The sequence below is a fragment of the Silene latifolia genome, chromosome 3 (assembly GCF_048544455.1).
Source record: "Silene latifolia isolate original U9 population chromosome 3, ASM4854445v1, whole genome shotgun sequence".
Taxonomy (NCBI): Eukaryota; Viridiplantae; Streptophyta; class Magnoliopsida; order Caryophyllales; family Caryophyllaceae; genus Silene; species Silene latifolia.
This window is the reverse complement of record NC_133528.1, coordinates 144,147,065-144,167,121: the sequence shown is the minus strand read 5'-3', so window position 1 is coordinate 144,167,121 and position 20,057 is coordinate 144,147,065. Positions and strand designations below refer to the sequence as shown.

Here is a 20,057-nt window from a genome sequence, read left to right as displayed (position 1 = left end):
CCGCGAATCAAACATGCGGCCCAATCATCACCGGGTGGCTTGCGGGAGGTGCAGAAACGAGGTGTCTACAACGGTTCTCATTATACGGTTTTCCGTATACACGGTTTTTTTTTTCCGTATACCCGATACGGTTTTCTACAAACCGTTCCGTATCCGGGTCGGCGAAAATGAAAACCGGATACCCGGTTTTGACACGGTTTTGAGTAATATTAAAATATATATATATATATATATATATATATATATTATAAATGATACCTCACCCTCAAAACTCATAACCCTAATTGTTATCCCTAATCCTCCGCCTCTTCCCTCCTCAGTCCTCACAAACCTCACACCTCAGTCCAAAGACCTTTCGATCCCTAAATTCGATCCACAATTTCGACTTCCTCCTCCTCTTAAACAACGGGTCTGTTGCACAAAATCACAAATAATCACTCTATCAATTTTTGTGTTTTGGTTGTTCATGTTCATGTTTTCGATTAATTTGATTTTACTGCAATTCCACAGCAAATTGAAGTGAAAAGATGAAAATTTTCAACATTTTACTGAAAATCCACAAAAAATTAAGTAGAAAGATGATAAATTTCAACATTTTCCAGCAAACCCAAAAAAAATTTAGGTAAAAAGATGAAGACTTTGAATGAAAGAGGTGAAAATAAGGAGTAAACATACCATGGAAGCAACTAAATGAGGAATAAAGATGCGGGTTTTGAACTTTTGATGGGTTTTGCAGATAAACGAGGACATTGTGGGGAATAAGAGAAAAATTGGGAGTTTGAGGAGCGAAATGCGGCTAAGTTATTTTGGTTTTAGTGGTGGTTGTTGCGGTGGAGGGAGAGGTGGCGGTTGGTGGTGGAACATTGGATAGATTTGCTCAATCCATTCAATATAATAAATAAATTAGGTAACCGTATCCGGGTATCCGGATTTGTGTATACGGTTTAACCGGGTAACCGAAAACCGTATACACGGTTAAAACCGTATCGTATCCGGAATAAAAAAATTGGTGTTCAAAAAACCGTATACCCGAAAACCGTATCGAAACCGTATCGGGTATACGGTTTTGCTCAGCCCTACTAGTCGACTGATGAAAGCTAAATATTATCCCCATGGGGATTTCATGAGTGCTATGGTTGGAAACAATCCTAGCTATACTTGGCGAGGTATTATGGGTGCGAGGTCGGTTCTCGAGCAAGGAATGAGGCAACGAATTGGCAATGGCCGAGGCACGTTGATTTGGGGGAATGCGTAGATCCCAAGTACGCAATTAGGCCGTGTTATCTCGCCATGCCCAGCTGGTTGTGAGACGATGGAGGTCGTTGAACTGCTAAAACCAGATGGTGGGGGGTGGTGGACCAAGAAGATTAACCAGTTCTTTTTGCCTTTCGAGGTAGAAAGAATTACTAATATTCGACTTAGCCCAAATGAAGGTGATGATCTGTGGTATTGGGTGCACGAAAAGGATGGTTTCTATTCGGTTCGTACTGCATATAAAATGTTGGCTGGGGACACGGTGGATATGGCTGATATGTCGAATTGGAAAAGGGAGAAGTGGTTATGGAATAAGCTCTGGAAGGTCCTGGTTTGGCCCCGTGTGAAGCTCTTCTTCTGGCAGCTGTGTAATGAAGTACTAGCAACAAGGGCAAACATCGCGTCTCGAGTGGCAGGGGAGTCTTCTTTCTGTTCTTTTTGTCATTCCCATAATGAGTCGAGTCTTCATTTATTTTGTAATTGTTGGGTGGCTAATTGGGTATAGGATGGGATTGGGCTGCCATGTGAGGAAGAGGAAGTCAGGGGAAGCGGTGTGAGGGAGTGGGTGGAGTATCGGTGGAGGAAAATTGGTGAGGCGGATTATGGGAAGTTTATGGTAGGATGTTGGGCTTTATGGGAACATAGGTGTAACACCCCCATACTCCAAGTGCCTTACCAGGACCACCCAGGTATAAGGATGTTACCATCTCGGTTACCCGAGGCAATGATAATCAAATAAACAATAATGAAACAACGTTTAAATAGAAATACTTTAGTGAAAGGTTACAATCCAAAAACCAAACCAAAATACGTATACATGTTCTCAAACCAACTCGTCTCACTCGATCTAATCGAAATGTTTGTGAAAACTACTAAGCTACAGCGGAAGACTTCTATCATCAGATCGTGGCACATCCCAGCTATCCCGGTACTCAACTCATACCTGCTCAATATCTGCTCACCATCCCCGAATGGATCACCGCAGGTTTTAAAACAATAAACCGGAGTCAGTACTATTCACACAATTATATACAACCAACGATATAGTAATCAAGATAGCTCAAACAGTCACACACAATCACCCACTCCAATCAATCTCTATCACCGACTGTCCACTGGACCAGTCCTGCCAGTGGGGGACCGCAACCGTACCCACCAAATCCCCGCTCATCATACCGAGCGATAACCCTGTCCCATTAATGTGCACATCCCCTTCCGTGGCGGGTTCCACGAAGGGCGAAACTAGGGCGTGAAGCCACTCCCGCAAGTGACTCCACTCAGCCGAGAACGCATCTCGAGAACCAGAGACAACAATCACAATCACAATACAATATCAACAACCGTCTGGATCAGTCAACAATCACTAACTACAGCACAATCACCACACATTATGTAAATACTACTGAGTAGGGAAACCCTACCTGGAAAGCACAACAATCAGACGATCTCACAGCTGATATCAAAACGCTTCCTCTACGAATCCTCCTTACAATATACAAACACATAATCACTACCAATCATACAAACAACAAAACCCCCAAATCACAAATTAGGGTTTAACCAACTTTAAAGAAATGCTATAAAAACGGTATATAGGTCTTACCCTCGACGCAAGGATCACAACGGTATAAAGAAAGGTGAAATCCGACCTTCCAAGCTCCGGGATTTGCCAATAATGCGATTAAAGCGAATGACGTGCTTTGTTTTCTCTCTTGACAGTAATTTAGGTTTTAAAAGTGTTTAAGAACAATGATGGAAATTATTATATACTTAATCGCATTATTAACAAAACCTGAGAAATCATCCCCCGTAAACCGGCTACTCGATCGGGTAGCTAAGGTACTCGATCGAGTGCCCCCTTACTCGATCGAGTACCCATGTTACTCGATCGAGTACCCAACAGGTCAGAAACTATTTTAATCTTCAACTCGCCCTTACTCGACAGAGTAAGGCCTACTCGATAGAGTACCCAGAGACTCATAAATACGTAGTATTACAGTCTTCCCTCCTTAAAAAGAACTTCGTCCCCGAAGTTCAAACCACAACAAAACAAAGACACACACTACGCACTCCCGACTCAACAACCAAAAGAAAACTCAACATAAAACATGTTACGAACCCAAACTCAACCCGACTCACGACAACAACCATACCGACATAACATAAAAAGAGGTATAAAAACTCTTAAAAACTCTTTGCGATCATCTCCTACCCCCCTAAAAGAAACAATGTTACGTCCCCGTAACCATACGTACCTGATCAAAAAGGAAAGGGTAACGCTTTCTCATGGCATCCTCTGCCTCCCATGTAGCTTCCTCAGTCTTGTGGTTAGACCAAAAGATCTTAAGCAAAACTGTCTCACCACTCCTAGTCTTCCTAACCTTCCGGTCAAGAATCTGCTTAGGTACCTCAAGATATGATAAGGACTCATCTAGCTCTAAGCTCTCTACCTCTAACACATGTGATGGGTCACTCACATACTTCCGCAGCTGCGATACATGAAACACATTATGCACTCTCTCTAACGCAGCCGGTAAAGCCAGACGATATGCAACTTCCCCAACTCGCTCTAAGATCTCATAAGGACCGATGAACTTCTGACTCAGCTTGCCTTTCTTCCCAAATCTCATAACCCCACGCATAGGAGACACTTTCAGAAGAACCTTGTCCCCAACCTGAAACTCTATATCCCGGCGATGTAGATCTGCATAACTCTTTTGCCTATCCTGAGCTGCTCTCATCCGTTCCCTGATCATCTTTATCTGTTCAACCATCTTATGTACCATCTCTGGTCCTAGAACCACTGCCTCAGCACTGTCGTCCTAACAAATCGGACTCCTACATCTCCTCCCATATAAAGCCTCAAACGGTGTCATGCCAATACTAGTGTGATAGCTGTTGTTGTAAGAAAACTCTATCAAATCCAACCTCTATTCCCAACTACCACCAAAGTCCATCACACAAGCTCGCAACATATCCTCAAGAGTCTTGATCGTTCTCTCAGTCTGACCGTCTGTTGCAGGATGAAAAGCTGTACTCATCTTTAAAGTTGTTCCCAAAGATTCCTGCAACTCTTTCCAAAACCTTGAGATAAATCTCGCATCTCTGTCAGATACTATGTCCTTAGGGACTCCATGCAACTTAAGCACATTCTTTCGATAAGCCAAAGCTAATTGTGCTTTAGTCCATGTATCTTTCATTGGTACAAAGTGAGCTGACTTGGTCAGTCGATCCACTATCACCCATATCATATTATTACCCTGTTGACTCTTTGGCAAACCCACGATAAAATCCATAGAAATGGATTCCCACTTCCACTAAGGTACCTCTAAAGACTGAATCTTACCTTGTGGTCGTCGCTGTTCCCCTTTAACTCTCTGGCATGTCAAACAACGGGCCACAAACTCAGCTGTTTCTTTCTTCATCCCAGGCCACCAAAATGTGTTCTTCAAATCCTTGTATAGCTTGTCACCACCTGGATGTACTGAATACGGTGTACAATGTGCCTCTGTCATGATTGTCTTTTTCAGCTCCTCATCATTAGGGACACACCACCTACCATCGAACCTCAAACTACCATCTGTATGAATAGAGAATCGGGACACTATCCCTTTCTCTACTCCAGCTCTCCACCCAACCATCTTAGGATCCAAAGCCTGTTTACCTCGAATATCATCATAAAGATCAGCCGCACCACAAATCTCCCACAAAGATCCCCTCTCTGCATCATATGTATCCCAAACTTCCCCACCTCATATCTCAACCTCATCAAAGATAAAGCTGTACACAAAGAATGTACACTCTTCCTACTCAAAGCATCTGCAACAACATTGACTTTCCCTTCATGGTAGATAATATCCATGTCATAGTCGCCAATCAGCTCCATCCACCTCCTCTGTCTCATGTTCAACTCCTTTTGAGTGAAGATGTACTTGAGACTCTTGTGATCTGAAAATACCTTAAAGGTCGCCCCATAAAGGTAATGTCTCCATATCATGAGAGCAAACACCACTGCACCCAACTCTAGATCATGTGTATGGTAGTTCTCCTCATACGGCTTCAATTGCCTAGAAGCATAGGCAATCATCTTACCGTTCTGCATCAACACACATCCCAACCCATTATTTGAGGCATCTGTATAAACCTCAAAGTTCTCGATCCCTTCAGGCAATGCTAAGATAGGAGTTGTGGTGAAACGCTCCTTTAATGTTTGGAACGCCTTATCACAACTCTCATCCCAACGAAATATGTTCTCTTTCCTCATCAAAGCTGTCATAGGTCTAGCTATCTTGGAGAAATCTTTCACGAACCTTCTGTAGTATCCAGCTAAACCCAAGAAACTCCTGATCTCAGCAACATTCTTTGGTGCTTCCCACTTTGTCACTGCCTCAATCTTTGCCGGATCCACAGCTACTCCCTCCTTAGAGATCACATGCCCCAGAAAAGCAACTTTCTCCAACCAGAACTCACACTTGGACAACTTATCATACAACTCATGCTCCCTCAGAGTCTGCAACACAATCCTCGGATGCTCCTCATGCTCCTCCTTAGTCTTAGAGTAGACTAAGATGTCATCGATAAATACCACCACAAACTTGTCTAAAAACTGTCTGAAGATTCTGTTCATCAAGTCCATAAACATAGCTGGTACATTAGATAACCCAAACGGCATCACCACATACTTATAATGACCATACCTCGACGTGAAGGCTGTCTTTGGTATGTCCATCTCTCTAATCTTCACCTGATGGTACCCCGACCTCAAATCAATCTTGGAAAAGACTGATGCACCACTCAACTGATCAAACAGGTCATCTATCCTTGGCAAAGGATACTTGTTCTTCACCGTCACTCGGTTCAGCTCCCTGTAGTCTATGCACAACCTCAAACTCCCATCTTTCTTCTTCACGAAAAGAACTGGTGCTCCCCACGGCGATACACTAGGTCTAATGTATCCCTTCTCTATCAGATCATCTAACTGTTTCCTGAGCTCCTCCATCTCTTTAGGACCCATCCGGTACGGTGCCTTAGAGATTGGCCCCGTCCCCGGTTTCAACTCAACGGTGAAATTTATCTCCCTCTTCGGTGGCAACCCCGGAATCTCTTCTGGAAAAACATCTGCAAACTCTCCCACCATTGGTATCTGATCAACTGTCGGACTCTCTATCCGGTCATCTCTCACATGGGACAAGATCATAGGACAACCCTTCCTCAGATAAGACTTCAAGGTGACAGCTTCAATCAACTTAACTTTGGGTTTGACTAGAAACCCACGATAAGACACACTAACACCCTTAGGCCCTCTCAAAGACACTTTCTTTTGATGACAGTCTATCTTAGCCTTATACTTTCCTAACCAGTCCATCCCGACTATCATATCAAAACCGTCAAAAGGAAACTCTAGCAAGTCTACAGGTAGATCAACTTGCCCAACTATCATAGATACATCTCTAAACAACCTCCCACATGATACAGACTCACCCGAAGGTATAAAAACTTTCTCACTTACAGACTCATATACCCTCAAACCCAACCGTTTAACATGACTCGAAGATACAAACGACTGAGACGCCCCCGAATCAAACAAAACAAAGGTATGAATACCGTTAACAAGAAAAGTACCAGTGATAATATGTGCATCCTCCTCAACTGCTTTCTTGTCCATCATGAACAGCTTTCCACTGGTCTTCTGTCCACCTCCCTGGACAGTACTGGCTGATTTAGTCGGCTTAGCACCCGACCCCTGGTTGGTGTTGTTGTTCGTAGCTGGTTTCTGATAGGAATTACCGCCATTGCGGTTACCTCCACCCTGATAGCTCTGACTTCCCCGGTTAGACCATGACCCACCTGGTCTGTTACTCGCATAACTCTGTGCAGGTCCCTGAGAATAGCTCCCCCGAGCCGATCCCTGAAAAGCTCTCGGTGCACTCGTACACTCATGTCTCTTGTGGCCCACACCACCACAGCCATAGCAGGTCATCCCCCAACTACCACTACCACTCACACGGCCACGCCTAAAGGAAGCCCCATCACTGAATTCTGACAAGAAGAAAACCCTTTTGCTTGATTGTGGTTTCCTTTCTTGTGACTAGATTGGCCACCACCCTCACTCTCAGCCTTTCTTTTCTCACTCACTCTCTCCTGAGCCATCTCCACCAACCTCTCAGCTCTCCCAGCCCTCTCATAAGCTTTCTTAACATCGGTAAGGACTCCTACAGGTAGCTTATCCATAATCTTAGGGGTCAACCCCCTCTCAAACCTCAGCGCCAGATTCTCCTCACTCAAACCCATATCCTCAGCATACCTAGACTTCTCATTAAATTGTTTGTAGTACTCAGCAACTGACATATCAGATGTCATCTTAAACCCATCAAACTCCTCCCCCAGCTTACTCCTCACATGCTCCGGTACAAACTCTTTCCTCATAGCCCTCCGAAACTCTTCCCAAGGTATAGCAGGTAAGCCCTGGTTCGCATACATCTCCTTAGCACTCACCTTCACCGTATCCCACCACTTGCCAACTGCTTCTCTCAGGTAGAACGCAGCTTGTTCTACTCTCATCTCATCAGGACAGTGAACCAGGTCTAGTATATTCTCCATCTCACGATGCCAGTTGTCAAGAAGGTTTGGTTCCCCGGTTCCCGTGTACTCTTTTGGGTTAAACCTCGCTATATAGAGACTGATCTTAGAGTGATCAACCTCCTTATCCTTATCCTTATTCACTTTCTTTAAAGCCTCAGTGAGAGCATCTTGGTGCTCCAACATCTTAACAACATCATCTATGTTCATGGTCTCAACTCTCGCATAGTAAGCGTTTCTCTTGGGCGGCATCTTGAAACTATATAAGAAAGGGTAGATATAAACATACACACTAAAACCTCAAAACACGAAAGCGGCCTGCCCAGAACACACTCGATCGAGTGCCCAAATCTACTCGATCGAGTAAGAGGCTACTCGATCGAGTGCCCACTATACTCGATCGAGTGCCTCGACATCAGACCCCAAACAGACCTTCTGATCTCTAACATACTCGACCGAGTAGCCAAGCTACTCGATCGAGTGACCCCCTACTAGATCGAGTGCCCGAGGTACTCGATCGAGTGCCCAAAAACTCGATTTTGGTTGCAAAATCGTCAAATACCCACTCGATCAAGTCAGAGCCACTCGATCGAGTCATGCTAACTCGAATATGCTACCCGCATGTTATGACATATCCCAACATGTAAAACAACTTTATAAACACAACATTATATCATAGTTAAGCATATTATGCTACTCAATTCTTCATATGATTAACGAAACAACTATATCATGTTATCAAACGCCACATAGTAAACATCCAACATGCTCCTTATTCCAACAACAGTTCTATATGTCTCATCAATCTTTCATTCATATTCTCAACCTTCTTCTCCAACCATCCAACAATTACAACACACTTCATCACATCCACACACAAGCAAACAAACAACACATACGACTTGACATACACCCCCATGTGACCGGTTCAAAATTATAGGGCGAGTTCGCGACTTTAGGACGTCTCCCAAACCTTTGCATTAGCTCCTACAACCTTTACCCCAGGTTCATTTTAATTGACTCCCTATATTCATTAGGTTCATTGGTTACAGGTTTCAGGATCGTCACTCTGATACCATTTTGTAACACCCCCATACTCCAAGTGCCTTACCAGGACCACCCAGGTATAAGGATGTTACCATCTCGGTTACCCGAGGCAATGATAATCAAATAAACAATAATGAAACAATGTTTAAATAGAAATACTTTAGTGAAAGGTTACAATCCAAAAACCAAACCAAAATACGTATACATGTTCTCAAACCAACGTCTCTTCGATCTAATCGAAATGTTTATGAAAACTACTAAGCTACAGCGGAAGACTTCTATCATCAAATCGTGGCACATCCCAGCTATCCCAGTACTCAACTCATACCTGCTCAATATCTGCTCACCATCCCCGAATGGATCACCGCAGGTTTTAAAACAATAAACCAGGGTCAGTACTATTCACACAATTATATACAACCAACGATATAGTAATCAAGATAGCTCAAACAGTCATACACAATCACCCACTCCAATCAATCTCCATCACCGACTGTCCACTAGACCAGCCCTGCCAGTGGGGGACCGCAGCCGTACCCACCAAATCCTCGCTCATCATACCGAGCGATAACCCTGTCCCATTAATGTGCACATCCCCTTCCGTGGCGGGTTCCACGAAGGGCGAAACTAGGGCGTGAAGCCACTCCCGCAAGTGACTCCACTCAGCCGGGAACGCATCTCGAGAACCAGAGACAACAATCACAATCACAATACAATATCAACAACCGTCTGAATCAGTCAACAATCACTAACTACGGCACAATCACCACACATTATGTAAATACTACTGAGTAGGGAAACCCTACCTGGAAAGCACAACAATCAGACGATCTCACAGCTGATATCAAAACGCTTCCTCTACGAAACCTCCTCCTAATATACAAACACATAATCACTACCAATCATACAAACAACAAAACCCCCAAATCCCAAATTAGGGTTTAACCAACTTTAAAGAAATGCTATAAAAACGGTATATAGGTCTTACCCTCGACGCAAGGATCACAACGGTATAAGGAAAGGTGAAATCCGACCTTCCAAGCTCCGGGATTTGCCAATAATGCGATTAAAGCGAATGCCGTACTTTGTTTTCTCTCTTGACAGTAATTTAGGTTTTAAAAGTGTTTAAGAACAATGACGGAAATTATTATATACTTAATCACATTATTAACAAAACCCGAGAAATCATCCTCCGTAAACCGGCTACTCGATCGAGTAGCTATGGTACTCGATCGAGTGCCCCCTTACTCGATCGAGTACCCATGTTACTCGATCGAGTACCAAACAGGTCAGAAACTATTTTAATCTTCAACTCGCCCTTACTCGACAGAGTAAGGCCTACTCGATAGAGTACCCGGAGACTCATAAATACGTAGTATTACAATAGGAATTGGGTGGTTTTTGATGGGGTGGAGATTGACCCGGCTAAGGTGGTACGTAGGGTGCATGATGTTCTTGCAGAGGAGAGTGGTTGGATGGACTTGGGTGGTAAAAAAAACAGGAGTGGAGGACGTGGGAGAGTTGATGATCGGGCTGAAGGATGGATGGCTCCATCGAGGGGAGTGGTGAAGGTTAATGTGGATGCGGGAGTGCAGGACGGGTTTGGTGTGGGTACGGGAGCAATTTGCAGAGCTGAATATGGGGCGGCCTTGTGGGGGATGGCTATCAATCGTGCACACACTTGGGACTCAGCCATTGCCGAACCTGTTGCAATCCTCGACGGAGTTCAAGAAGCTGCACGGAGAGGACATCGAGATGTGGTGGTGGAGAGTGATTGCTTGCAGGTTATCGAAGATCTACAAAGGATGCGACATGGGAGGAGTATTCTTTCGGCGGTATTAGATGATATTCTAGCTCTTAGTAATTTGTTTAATTCGTTGCGATGGTCACATACTAGTCGAACTAATAATTGTGTGGCACATGCGCTTGCTCATTTTAATTCTAGTTTTGTAGGTAAAACGGTCTGGGATGGTGACTTGCCGCCGATCGTTAACAATGCTGTTCTCTTTGATATTTCGTTATTGAATTAAGCCCTTTTGGGTGTTTACCTCAAAAAAAATAAAAAAAAAAATAATCAATAAAAATTAATGGATTCAGAAAATATCTTATGGAATAATTTTAATGGTTTATCTAGCCTTTTATATATAATATATTGCATAGATTTATTATTATTTATAGATTTAATTATAATTCCATGTTATCTTTTCAATCAGTAGGTCTCATGAGAGACCGTCTTCCACTAATTTAGTGGAAGACATAATAGAGGAAAAAGAAATTCAATGGGTCCCTCGCCCCATCATGTGAGATGTCTCTCAATAACGCTATTGAGAGACCGTCTCTCCGGAGTTTTAAAATTTCATGTGAATTTTTTTATTATTTTTTTTTTGATAAGGTAAAGAAATTAGGTTAATCGAGATTAACCTATAACATCCTCACGGATGAAAGCGGTAAAAGAAAGTAAAAGAGTTTCTATATACCAAAGTCCAAAGATCATGATAATACCAAGAAAAAGGAGGGCAAAGAGAAGCTCTCACAAAGAAAGTCTACATTACAAAAGCCCACAAGAAAATTTCGTCATCTTTTCATTAGAAAATTCTTCTTGAGTTTTACCTTTCATGGCCCGACTCGGCCCAGCCCGCTTTTTTCGTCATCTTTTCATTAGAAATTTCTTCTTGAGTTTTACCTTTCATAAGATTTGATTTTAATTACTCTCCATTTAAGCCTCGGAAAGTTTTTTTAGGCATTTAATCTTAAGAATGGAAGGTTTAATTCAAGAAGTTATACAGAAATTTTTCGAGTTTTAATACTACTCCGGATCTTGTATTGATTTTGATTATAGCAAAATTAGGTGAATGTTTGGAAGATTTGATATGATAACCTTCATCTCTTAAAAGGTTTTTGAAAAATCCGAACTTTATTTAGTTCAACTTTGTATTTTCTAGATCTTTTCTTTTTATGATTTTTAGCATGAATTTTTTTTCAGTTTATTGATTGCCTTCTTGTTTGGTTTTGATTAGATTTGTTCTTTCATATTCTTGTTTTTGGTTAAATAGTCAAATCTTATAGAAGATAAAAATCGACAAAATGACTGAAGAGATTTCTAAAGAAAGAAAAGAAAAACTAAATGGTGAAGAAAGCCAGGAAAGGAAATCAACACCCATCTTTTATTTTTGGGGTTTTTCTTCCTTTTCTGAGACCACCCCCAAGCAAGGTCAATTGGGGGGCTCAATTGGTGAAAGGTCACCCTAATCTATATTTAAGCAAAAGATTAGGGTGACCCAAGAGTTGAAATGGTGAGTGAAGGTCAATTTGTGACCCTTGTTTGCTCAAATTGACCTCATTTGTGACCCAATAGGTGTCATTTTCTGGTTGGTTGGACACACCAAAAAGTACAATTGCAAGAAAATGCCAGCTTTATCCTCTGCCAAAGCATCCCTTACTTCCTGTCATTTCCGTCAAAATGAGAAAAGGAAAGAATGAATTAATAACAAAATTAAATTATGATTATAAACTAAATTAAAACAAGAAAAAAATACAAGTATTTTAAAAAGGGCTATATTTTTTAATTATGTACAAAATAAACTCAATTTTGATGTATTTTGACATACTTTTTTTTAATAATCTTAATTTCAGATCTAATATGTCTAAATTAAAATTTAAGTACATATAATCAGATCTAAATGAACTAAATAATCAGAAAATAACCAGATCCTCAAAATAATCACAAAATAATCAGATCCTCAAAATGATCGGACAAATAATCAGAAAATAAGAATTTAACAATAATTAAACTAGAATGTACCTGCAACCCAGAAAAGATTGAAGCTCCTCCCCTCCCCTTCGGACTTTCCTGCAACCCAGAAAATATTCGAGAAAAGATTATGATCGGATTATGATGAGGATATACGATTCTAGGTTTATGATTATGATCAGGATATGAGATGATGAGGATATGAGATTGAAGCTCCGTGCCATCATGATCGGATTATGATGTGGTTGATGATTCGATCTAGGTTTATGATTATGATCTAGGATCATCAGATTGATTTATGATGAATGAAAGAGGCGATTTATGATGAATGAGGACGGCGATGTGAACGATACAAACAATGTGAATAAGAAAATGAAGTAGGTCTAGGTCGTTGCATTATTTGTTTCGGATATTTCGAGAAAATGAGGTCGTTGCATTATTTTTCGAGAAAATGAAGTAATAATTATTTCGTATTAGTTTCGAGTTGTCGTTGCATTATAAACCCGTCAACTTATATTTCTATAAACCCGTCAACTTATATTTCTATAAACCCGTCAACTAATACTTTTAACCATTTGATTAGAAATATAGCCGTTGGACTGATTTCAGCCATTCGATTAGAAATATAGCCGTTGGATTGATTTCAGCCATGCGTTTTTTTATTGTCAATGAAATCAGCTTTTCGATTATTAAATTTTAACTTTGTTATTTAATAATTTTTTTCCGAAGTGTACGTCATTAAATTAATGTTTAATATATTGGAGTACTTTTCTTTTTTTAAAATTACAATAAAAACTTGTGTATAATTAGTTAGTAAATAATAATTGAAAAAAGTAAGAGAGAGGTTTTAGTGGGGTAGAGTGTAGAAAATGATTAGAAATGTTGGAGAGTGGAAAATGATTGGATTAATTGACCCAGGTCGTGACCTTCTGCTTGGGAGGGTGAACATGAGTCAAGTTAATAAGGAGTGGTTAAGAGTAAAATTCTGATTGACCCGATTAAGTCGACCTTTTGCTTGGGGATGGTCTGAGAGCTTTCTAGAGCAATATGAAATATTGATTGCTACATTTTCTAAGAATTGATCTTCTTATTGCATTTACATTAAGAGAGTGTGTGGATTATGCTTAAACATAATCCTCTTTCACGAAGAAATTTTTATTACTTTGAACTAAGTGCATTGGGATTTTGTTTATGATTTCTTTTTTTCCCAATGTCATGACTCACATCAGTGATTTCATTAGATCTGCTATTTCGATTTTTCTCCAAATTTGCAACTAGATTTGCTATTTTGGGGTCTTATTTCTTTATTGCATTTGAGTTAGTCATGTGTGAGGCGGTTTTATGCGACTAATTGTTGTAAAACGGATCCATTAATTATGTTTTAGTGGCCAATAGTGGTCACTAAGGGATCCTGTTTTACGATAATTTTGTGTAAAATCGCCTTACACAAGTATTTGTGATTACATTTTTGTTAGTATGGAATCATCGTGTCTTAGACTATTTTTTCCCGTCTTCTTCAAAATTTCATGTGAATTGAACCCTTCAATCTTACCTTTTCATTTAATTATATTTATTTATTAACGAGTGAATTAAATTAATGTCATGTAATAATAAATTTATAATTTATGTCACATTAAAATTTGTCATGTCATATTTAAATTTGTCATTTTGGTTATCTTTTAAGTATATTTTATAGATTTGTGAGTGATATACATAAAGGCCAAACATATTCTACGTACACAAAGGCCAAACACATGATTTTACATTTCTCCACTAACATGAAATAAAGCTCAAGACAATAAAATTGGGATATCTGTTTATAACCCCACAATAATATCGTTTCAAACAATACAACAAATGTGCAGTGTCAAATCAAAAGCTACCAAACCCAACTTGGATTATTTCTATTTGGAGACTATTATTTGGAATTAGTCATATTATAGATGAATATATTCGTTTAAAGTGAAACTGGATCAAATATGATTAAAGTAGTGATATTTTTGAGCCCATCATCCAACTTGTTGTTTGTCTTATACTTAAAATGAGTGAATATTTTATCCGTCTATAACTATAGACGAATATCTCCCGTCTATAATTAGAAATTGTGTACTATTTGAATGTATTTCTCATTTATGGTGCATTGTTGTACTTAAATGCGTAGCAACTTGCACAGTAAAGAAGTGCACATGTTGTGTCATCTACGTATGCTTTTAAGTTTTAATCAATTTGATTGGGCTGTCAAAACAACAAGTTTCACGTTTTAACAGAGCAGTTCCTACTCCTTGTCAGATTTGGTCATTACTCGAATACCCGTGATTCTCGGCCTTGTAGTCCGCATCCTAATGAGGAGTATCTTTTAAGCCGGGATCTTCACTAATTATTTTTGTATGAAATTATTAGCAATAATATACTCCCTTCTATTCAGGGTTTTCTTCCCTATTTTCTTATTCGGTTATTCGGATTTACTTCCCTGTTTCCTTTTTTAGGTTGATTTGTGTGATCCAAATTCAATGGCATGTGGGGTAGTGTGTTTGTGTGGTCCAAATTCACTTTCTTATTTCTTGTGCAAAAAGTAAAGGGGAAGAATATAGTGAATATGAGGAGTATTAGAATGTACTCCATGTAGTACTCGTATAAGCCTATTTTATTTACAGTGCCGATTATACTTTCGATGTACTATCAATTGTATAATTTTTGAGCATTATAATAAAGTTTTTGAGTTTTATTTTCAAATTATGAGTTTTACTATAAAATTTCTGAGATATCCACTTAAATCTTAAACATTAAACTCAAAAAACTACATTATAACTCAAAAACATTACATATAACCTCAATTAAATTCGGGTTTTGACAAAAAAATTAAAATATAAAATATAAACTTTAATAAGCTCATAAAAATATATGCATAAACTCAAAAACAAATTAGGTCTGAGGTAGAACATCCAATGTATGTTCCTTTTTCTCATTTTTTTTATGACTTTTCAACTTATGCGGTCTTAATATTTATCTAAACTATATTATTGGAAATAACACTTTTACTTTAGTAATTATTTTCGTATTGTTAAAGTAGCCAACCACATTGTAAAGCAGTTTTGTACAATAGTTATTACAATTTTTAAGAAGCCAACAAAAATGAAGGGATTAGAGGGAGGACATTGTATTAATAATATTAAGTAATTTTTCGCAAAACGTATTTAATTGCTTTATTTTTTGGTGTCAACTAAAAGGAGCCACAAATTAAAAATATTAATTCCTAAAAAAAAAAAAAAAACAATTATACATTTAATTTGTACTAAATACTATTATCTCTTTTTGTATGGACTATGGAGCAATTGACAACTTTATAGAAAAAGTTAACCCTTTGATTAACAAGCTTACTTATAATATGTCTTATTAATTGAGTAGTTTTCTTTGTCCTATACACTTACATTTTTTTTCTTTTTTTTTGTGTCAATTTACAGAAGCCATTAAACTAGTATAATATAAATAGGATCAGGGGCGGAGCTATTAAATAGCATGGGGTAGCACTCGCTACCCCAAACCCCAAAAAAATAGCCAAGAAGGAAGATTTCTGCAACCCCAAATAAAACTGGAAAGTTACTATAGTTAGTATAGTATTAAGCGCAAGTAATACACACATGAGTGTTTGTGATTCAGTGGTAACTGGTAGGAGTAGTAATGAAGTTACCCTGCAACCAGGGTTCGAATCCCCTCCCTCCATAGTTTCCCCTTTTTTTTTTGTTTTAGTGTTCCACTCAGTTTTATATTTTTAAACAGGTTTCTTTCCTTATTCTTTTCTAAATGCCAAACAATCATATAAATTTAAATATTAGAGATTTATATAGTTAACTTTTATAGTTATAAAATGAATGTGAAAATATAGGCGTAAATCAGTTTGAGTTACACAGAAATATAATGTTTGCTTAAATATAAAATAGAAATAATTTGGTGAACCACCGTGTTTGAGCTTAAAACCAAAAATCAACATTAATAGTGAGTTATTATGTAGCATCCGTTAAATTGGTGGTGGTTAATCGTGAGTACGTAATTTAGATACGTATATGTTATGGTAATATTCGCGGTTTCCAAATTTTAGGACGATTATATGTAAAAAAAAAATTGCTACCCCAAACTCGGAATCCTGGCTCCGCCCCTGAATAGGATTAGAATTTTACATTATTAGTTACTCGTAACAGTTTTCTAGAAATACTTAACACTAAACACTTTAATTAACATATTAACAAATATTATAGAATTACACCCATTTATATAGGTATGTTGTATGTAGCTATTCAAATATTTGGTCAGGGCCGGATTTGGGGGTGGAAAGGGAGGGCAAGTGTTAAGTGCCACACCCTCAAATTTTAAAAATAATTCAATTTTGGTATTTATTAGTAGCATTAATCTTCAATTGGCTGAATGGTTAGAGTTTTACTTTATAAACAAGATCATTCAAATCCCACCAAGAGCTTCGGTGATTGCATAATGACTTTATATTAGATAAATACTATAGGATTGACGAAATTGGTATACAACTATACAAGACACGTAATAATGAACGGAGGGAACAATCAAACAGAATAAAATATTCAAAATTTCAATTATATAAGGCCCTAGGACCAAATCTCATCTCATATACACTAAACTTGTAATACTTGCACTACTTACTCCTACAAACACACACTTCAATGGAAGAAACAATGATGAATCTGCCAACACAAAATAATGGAGATCATAGTAAAGAGGTAATAGATGAGGAAGATGCAAAAGCAGCTTCAAAAATATGGGATTATGTCTTTGGTTTCACCGATATGGCACTTATAAAATGTGCTATCGACCTTGGCATACCCGATTTAATTGAAAAAAATGGAGGTTCAATCTCATTATCTGAACTATCCTCGTCTCTTTCATGTTCGACTCCTCATCTTTATCGTATTATGAGGTACTTAGTTCACAAAAATATATTCAACCAGAAAAAAACTAGCCAAAACAACTTATTTTACTCACAAACTCCGCTTTCTAGACGTTTATTAAGTAATGGCAAGAATAGTATGGTTCCACTCTTGTTGCTAGAAACTAGTCCAACAATGTTGGCACCTTGGCTAGCGTTGAGCAAGCGCGTCCTACAGGAGAATGGTTCGGCATTTGATGCTGTCCATGGGGAGGATGTTTGGAGCTTTTCGGCCGAGAATCTTGAACATAGTAGGCTCATCAATGATGCCATGGCTTGTGATGCTAGGATTGTAATACCCCGAGTTATTGAGGAATGTCCGGATTTGTTTAAGGGTGTTTGCTCTGTGGTTGATGTTGGTGGTGGGGATGGTACTACTTTGTCTATGCTTGTTAAGGGATTTTCTTGGATTAAAGGCATCAACTTTGATCTTCCTCATGTTATTGATGCTAATTTAGTAGCTTGTCAAGGTGTGGAACATGTTTCAGGTGACATGTTTAAACTTGTTCCTAAAGCCGATGTTGCTATTATTAAGGTGAGTTCTTTTTCAACATTTAGCTAATTTCTTATCAAAATCTTGCTTAGAGCCTAAGTAAGACTCGTTGTTTTAGGAGCAAGTCTCCTTAAGACGAGCCATTTTGGTCTGAAACAGTAAGACGAGGTTTTGAGACCACTTTACAGCCAAATGTAACCACTTTTGGCTGTAAAGTGGTCTCAAAACCCACTCTTCTTATTTCAGACCAAAATACCCATCTGAAACAAGAATCAGCATTGTTTTAAACTATGTTACTCTGAAACTCACTTTGGCTGTGTACCTGTCAAACATGACATGACACAACACTAGGACACTTCATTAAATTGTCTGATGCTCTGCTCTGACACTGCATCGTGTCCGACACTTACAACTGAGTCGTTGTAGCCGGTTTTAGATACAAGAGGTGGATTTTTCGTTGTTTCGGGGCAAAAATATTTATATATGTAATATTGAGTGCCAAATTTTACTTCACTTATATTAACTAATGATCAAAATCTATGTACCATATAGTGGGTTTTGCATGATTGGGGGGATGAAGAGTGCATTAAAATCTTGAAGAATTGCAAAGAAGCCATACCAAAAGACAAAGGGAAGGTGATAATATTGGAAGGAGTGCTAGAAGAGGAGACAAATGATAAGTTGGAAAGTGCAAGGATGATGCTAGACATGGTGATGATGGCTCACACTACTAATGGCAAAGAAAGGACTTTAAAAGAATGGAATTATGTGATCATGGAGGCCGGGTTTAGTCGTATTAACGTTACGCGTATTCATGCTGTTCAATCTGTCATTGAAGCTTTTCCTTAAGTTTTCTTTGATTAGTTTCATGTATCACATAGTTAATCTTGTGTGAGACTGTTGTATGTATATAACAGTCTCATACACGTACGTTTTTGTGTGTATTACTCCGTGTATCATATGGGTTTGCCGTATGTAAATTAAACAGCTATTAATGTTGTTGTAATAATGTACTTCCTCCATTCCTTTGAATTCTATACATTTAATTTATACACGTATATCAATGCTCGTTTTCTTTTGCTCATATCTTTAGTTACGTATTAATAGAAAATTATAAAAATTTGATATTTAGAATGTACTTGGTAAGACAATTTAAACAAAATCTCACATGACTATCTTTTATACTATATATTAGAAGTTGTATCGAAAATTCTCCACGCTTATGAATAGTGTTCAAAAGCAAATATATAGAATTCATTGGAATGGAGGAAGTATAATACTCAGTTTGAAGTATCTCAATACATGGTGTTGATATCTTTGCTAGCCAACGTAAGATTTTAGCTGGAGATCAGTGAAGTATAGTACCACACCGAGAAGAGATAACAAAGATACTAAGGTCTCATTTTAAATAGCAGTTTCAATCCCTGCGATCATGCATGTAGCACAAAAGCAAACTATTCTTTTGCCTTTTATTAGTAATTACTCTAGTAATAATTATCACCATTTCAAGTTAGCCCTTAGTCTTAAAATAAGCACCAAATTTCTATTATGAATTTTCAGTGTTTGTGTATAGACGTAAAAGCTTAGCCAATATCGATGAAATGTATTGTATATAATACGAAAAGGGTAGAGTTACACCAGGTGTATGAGGGCTCTCATACACCACCAATGAAAACGCGCCACTTGTCCAACTCAAAGAATCTGATTTTATCTAATTAATCCCTTGATTCCTTCATTAATTACCCTCCCTAATTAATGTCCTCGGTTTTGCCATATATTTTATTAATTAAAAAAAACTTCTCTCCTAATTTATATTTAACTGTTATTTATTATTAATATTTTTGTGTATTTCAATATTTATGTATGCATTTGTATACCGTATATTTATACTGAGGCGGATACATTAATTAATACGTTATATTTGTACGTTTTGCATATACGATATTAATACGTTATATTTATACAATATATTTTGTATAATT

The 20,057-nt window shown here is 38.4% G+C and overlaps 2 protein-coding genes across 2 annotated transcripts; both read left to right on the top strand.

Moving 5' to 3' along the window:
• Positions 1 to 1,312: 1,312 nt before the first annotated feature.
• On the top strand, positions 1,313 to 10,910 carry LOC141649867 (uncharacterized). The gene is made up of 3 exons (XM_074458539.1): positions 1,313 to 1,630; positions 1,760 to 1,870; positions 10,296 to 10,910. The coding sequence occupies exons 1-3, from the start codon at positions 1,313 to 1,315 to the stop codon at positions 10,908 to 10,910; spliced, it is 1,044 nt and encodes a 347-aa protein (XP_074314640.1).
• A 6,307-nt stretch (positions 10,911 to 17,217) lies between these two features.
• LOC141648261 (acetylserotonin O-methyltransferase-like) lies at positions 17,218 to 19,135 on the top strand. Its single transcript, XM_074456793.1, has 2 exons — positions 17,218 to 18,117; positions 18,628 to 19,135. Exons 1-2 carry the CDS (start codon positions 17,320 to 17,322, stop codon positions 18,922 to 18,924), a joined length of 1,095 nt encoding a protein of 364 aa, XP_074312894.1. The 5' UTR covers positions 17,218 to 17,319; the 3' UTR covers positions 18,925 to 19,135.
• The last annotated feature ends 922 nt before the right edge of the window (positions 19,136 to 20,057 follow it).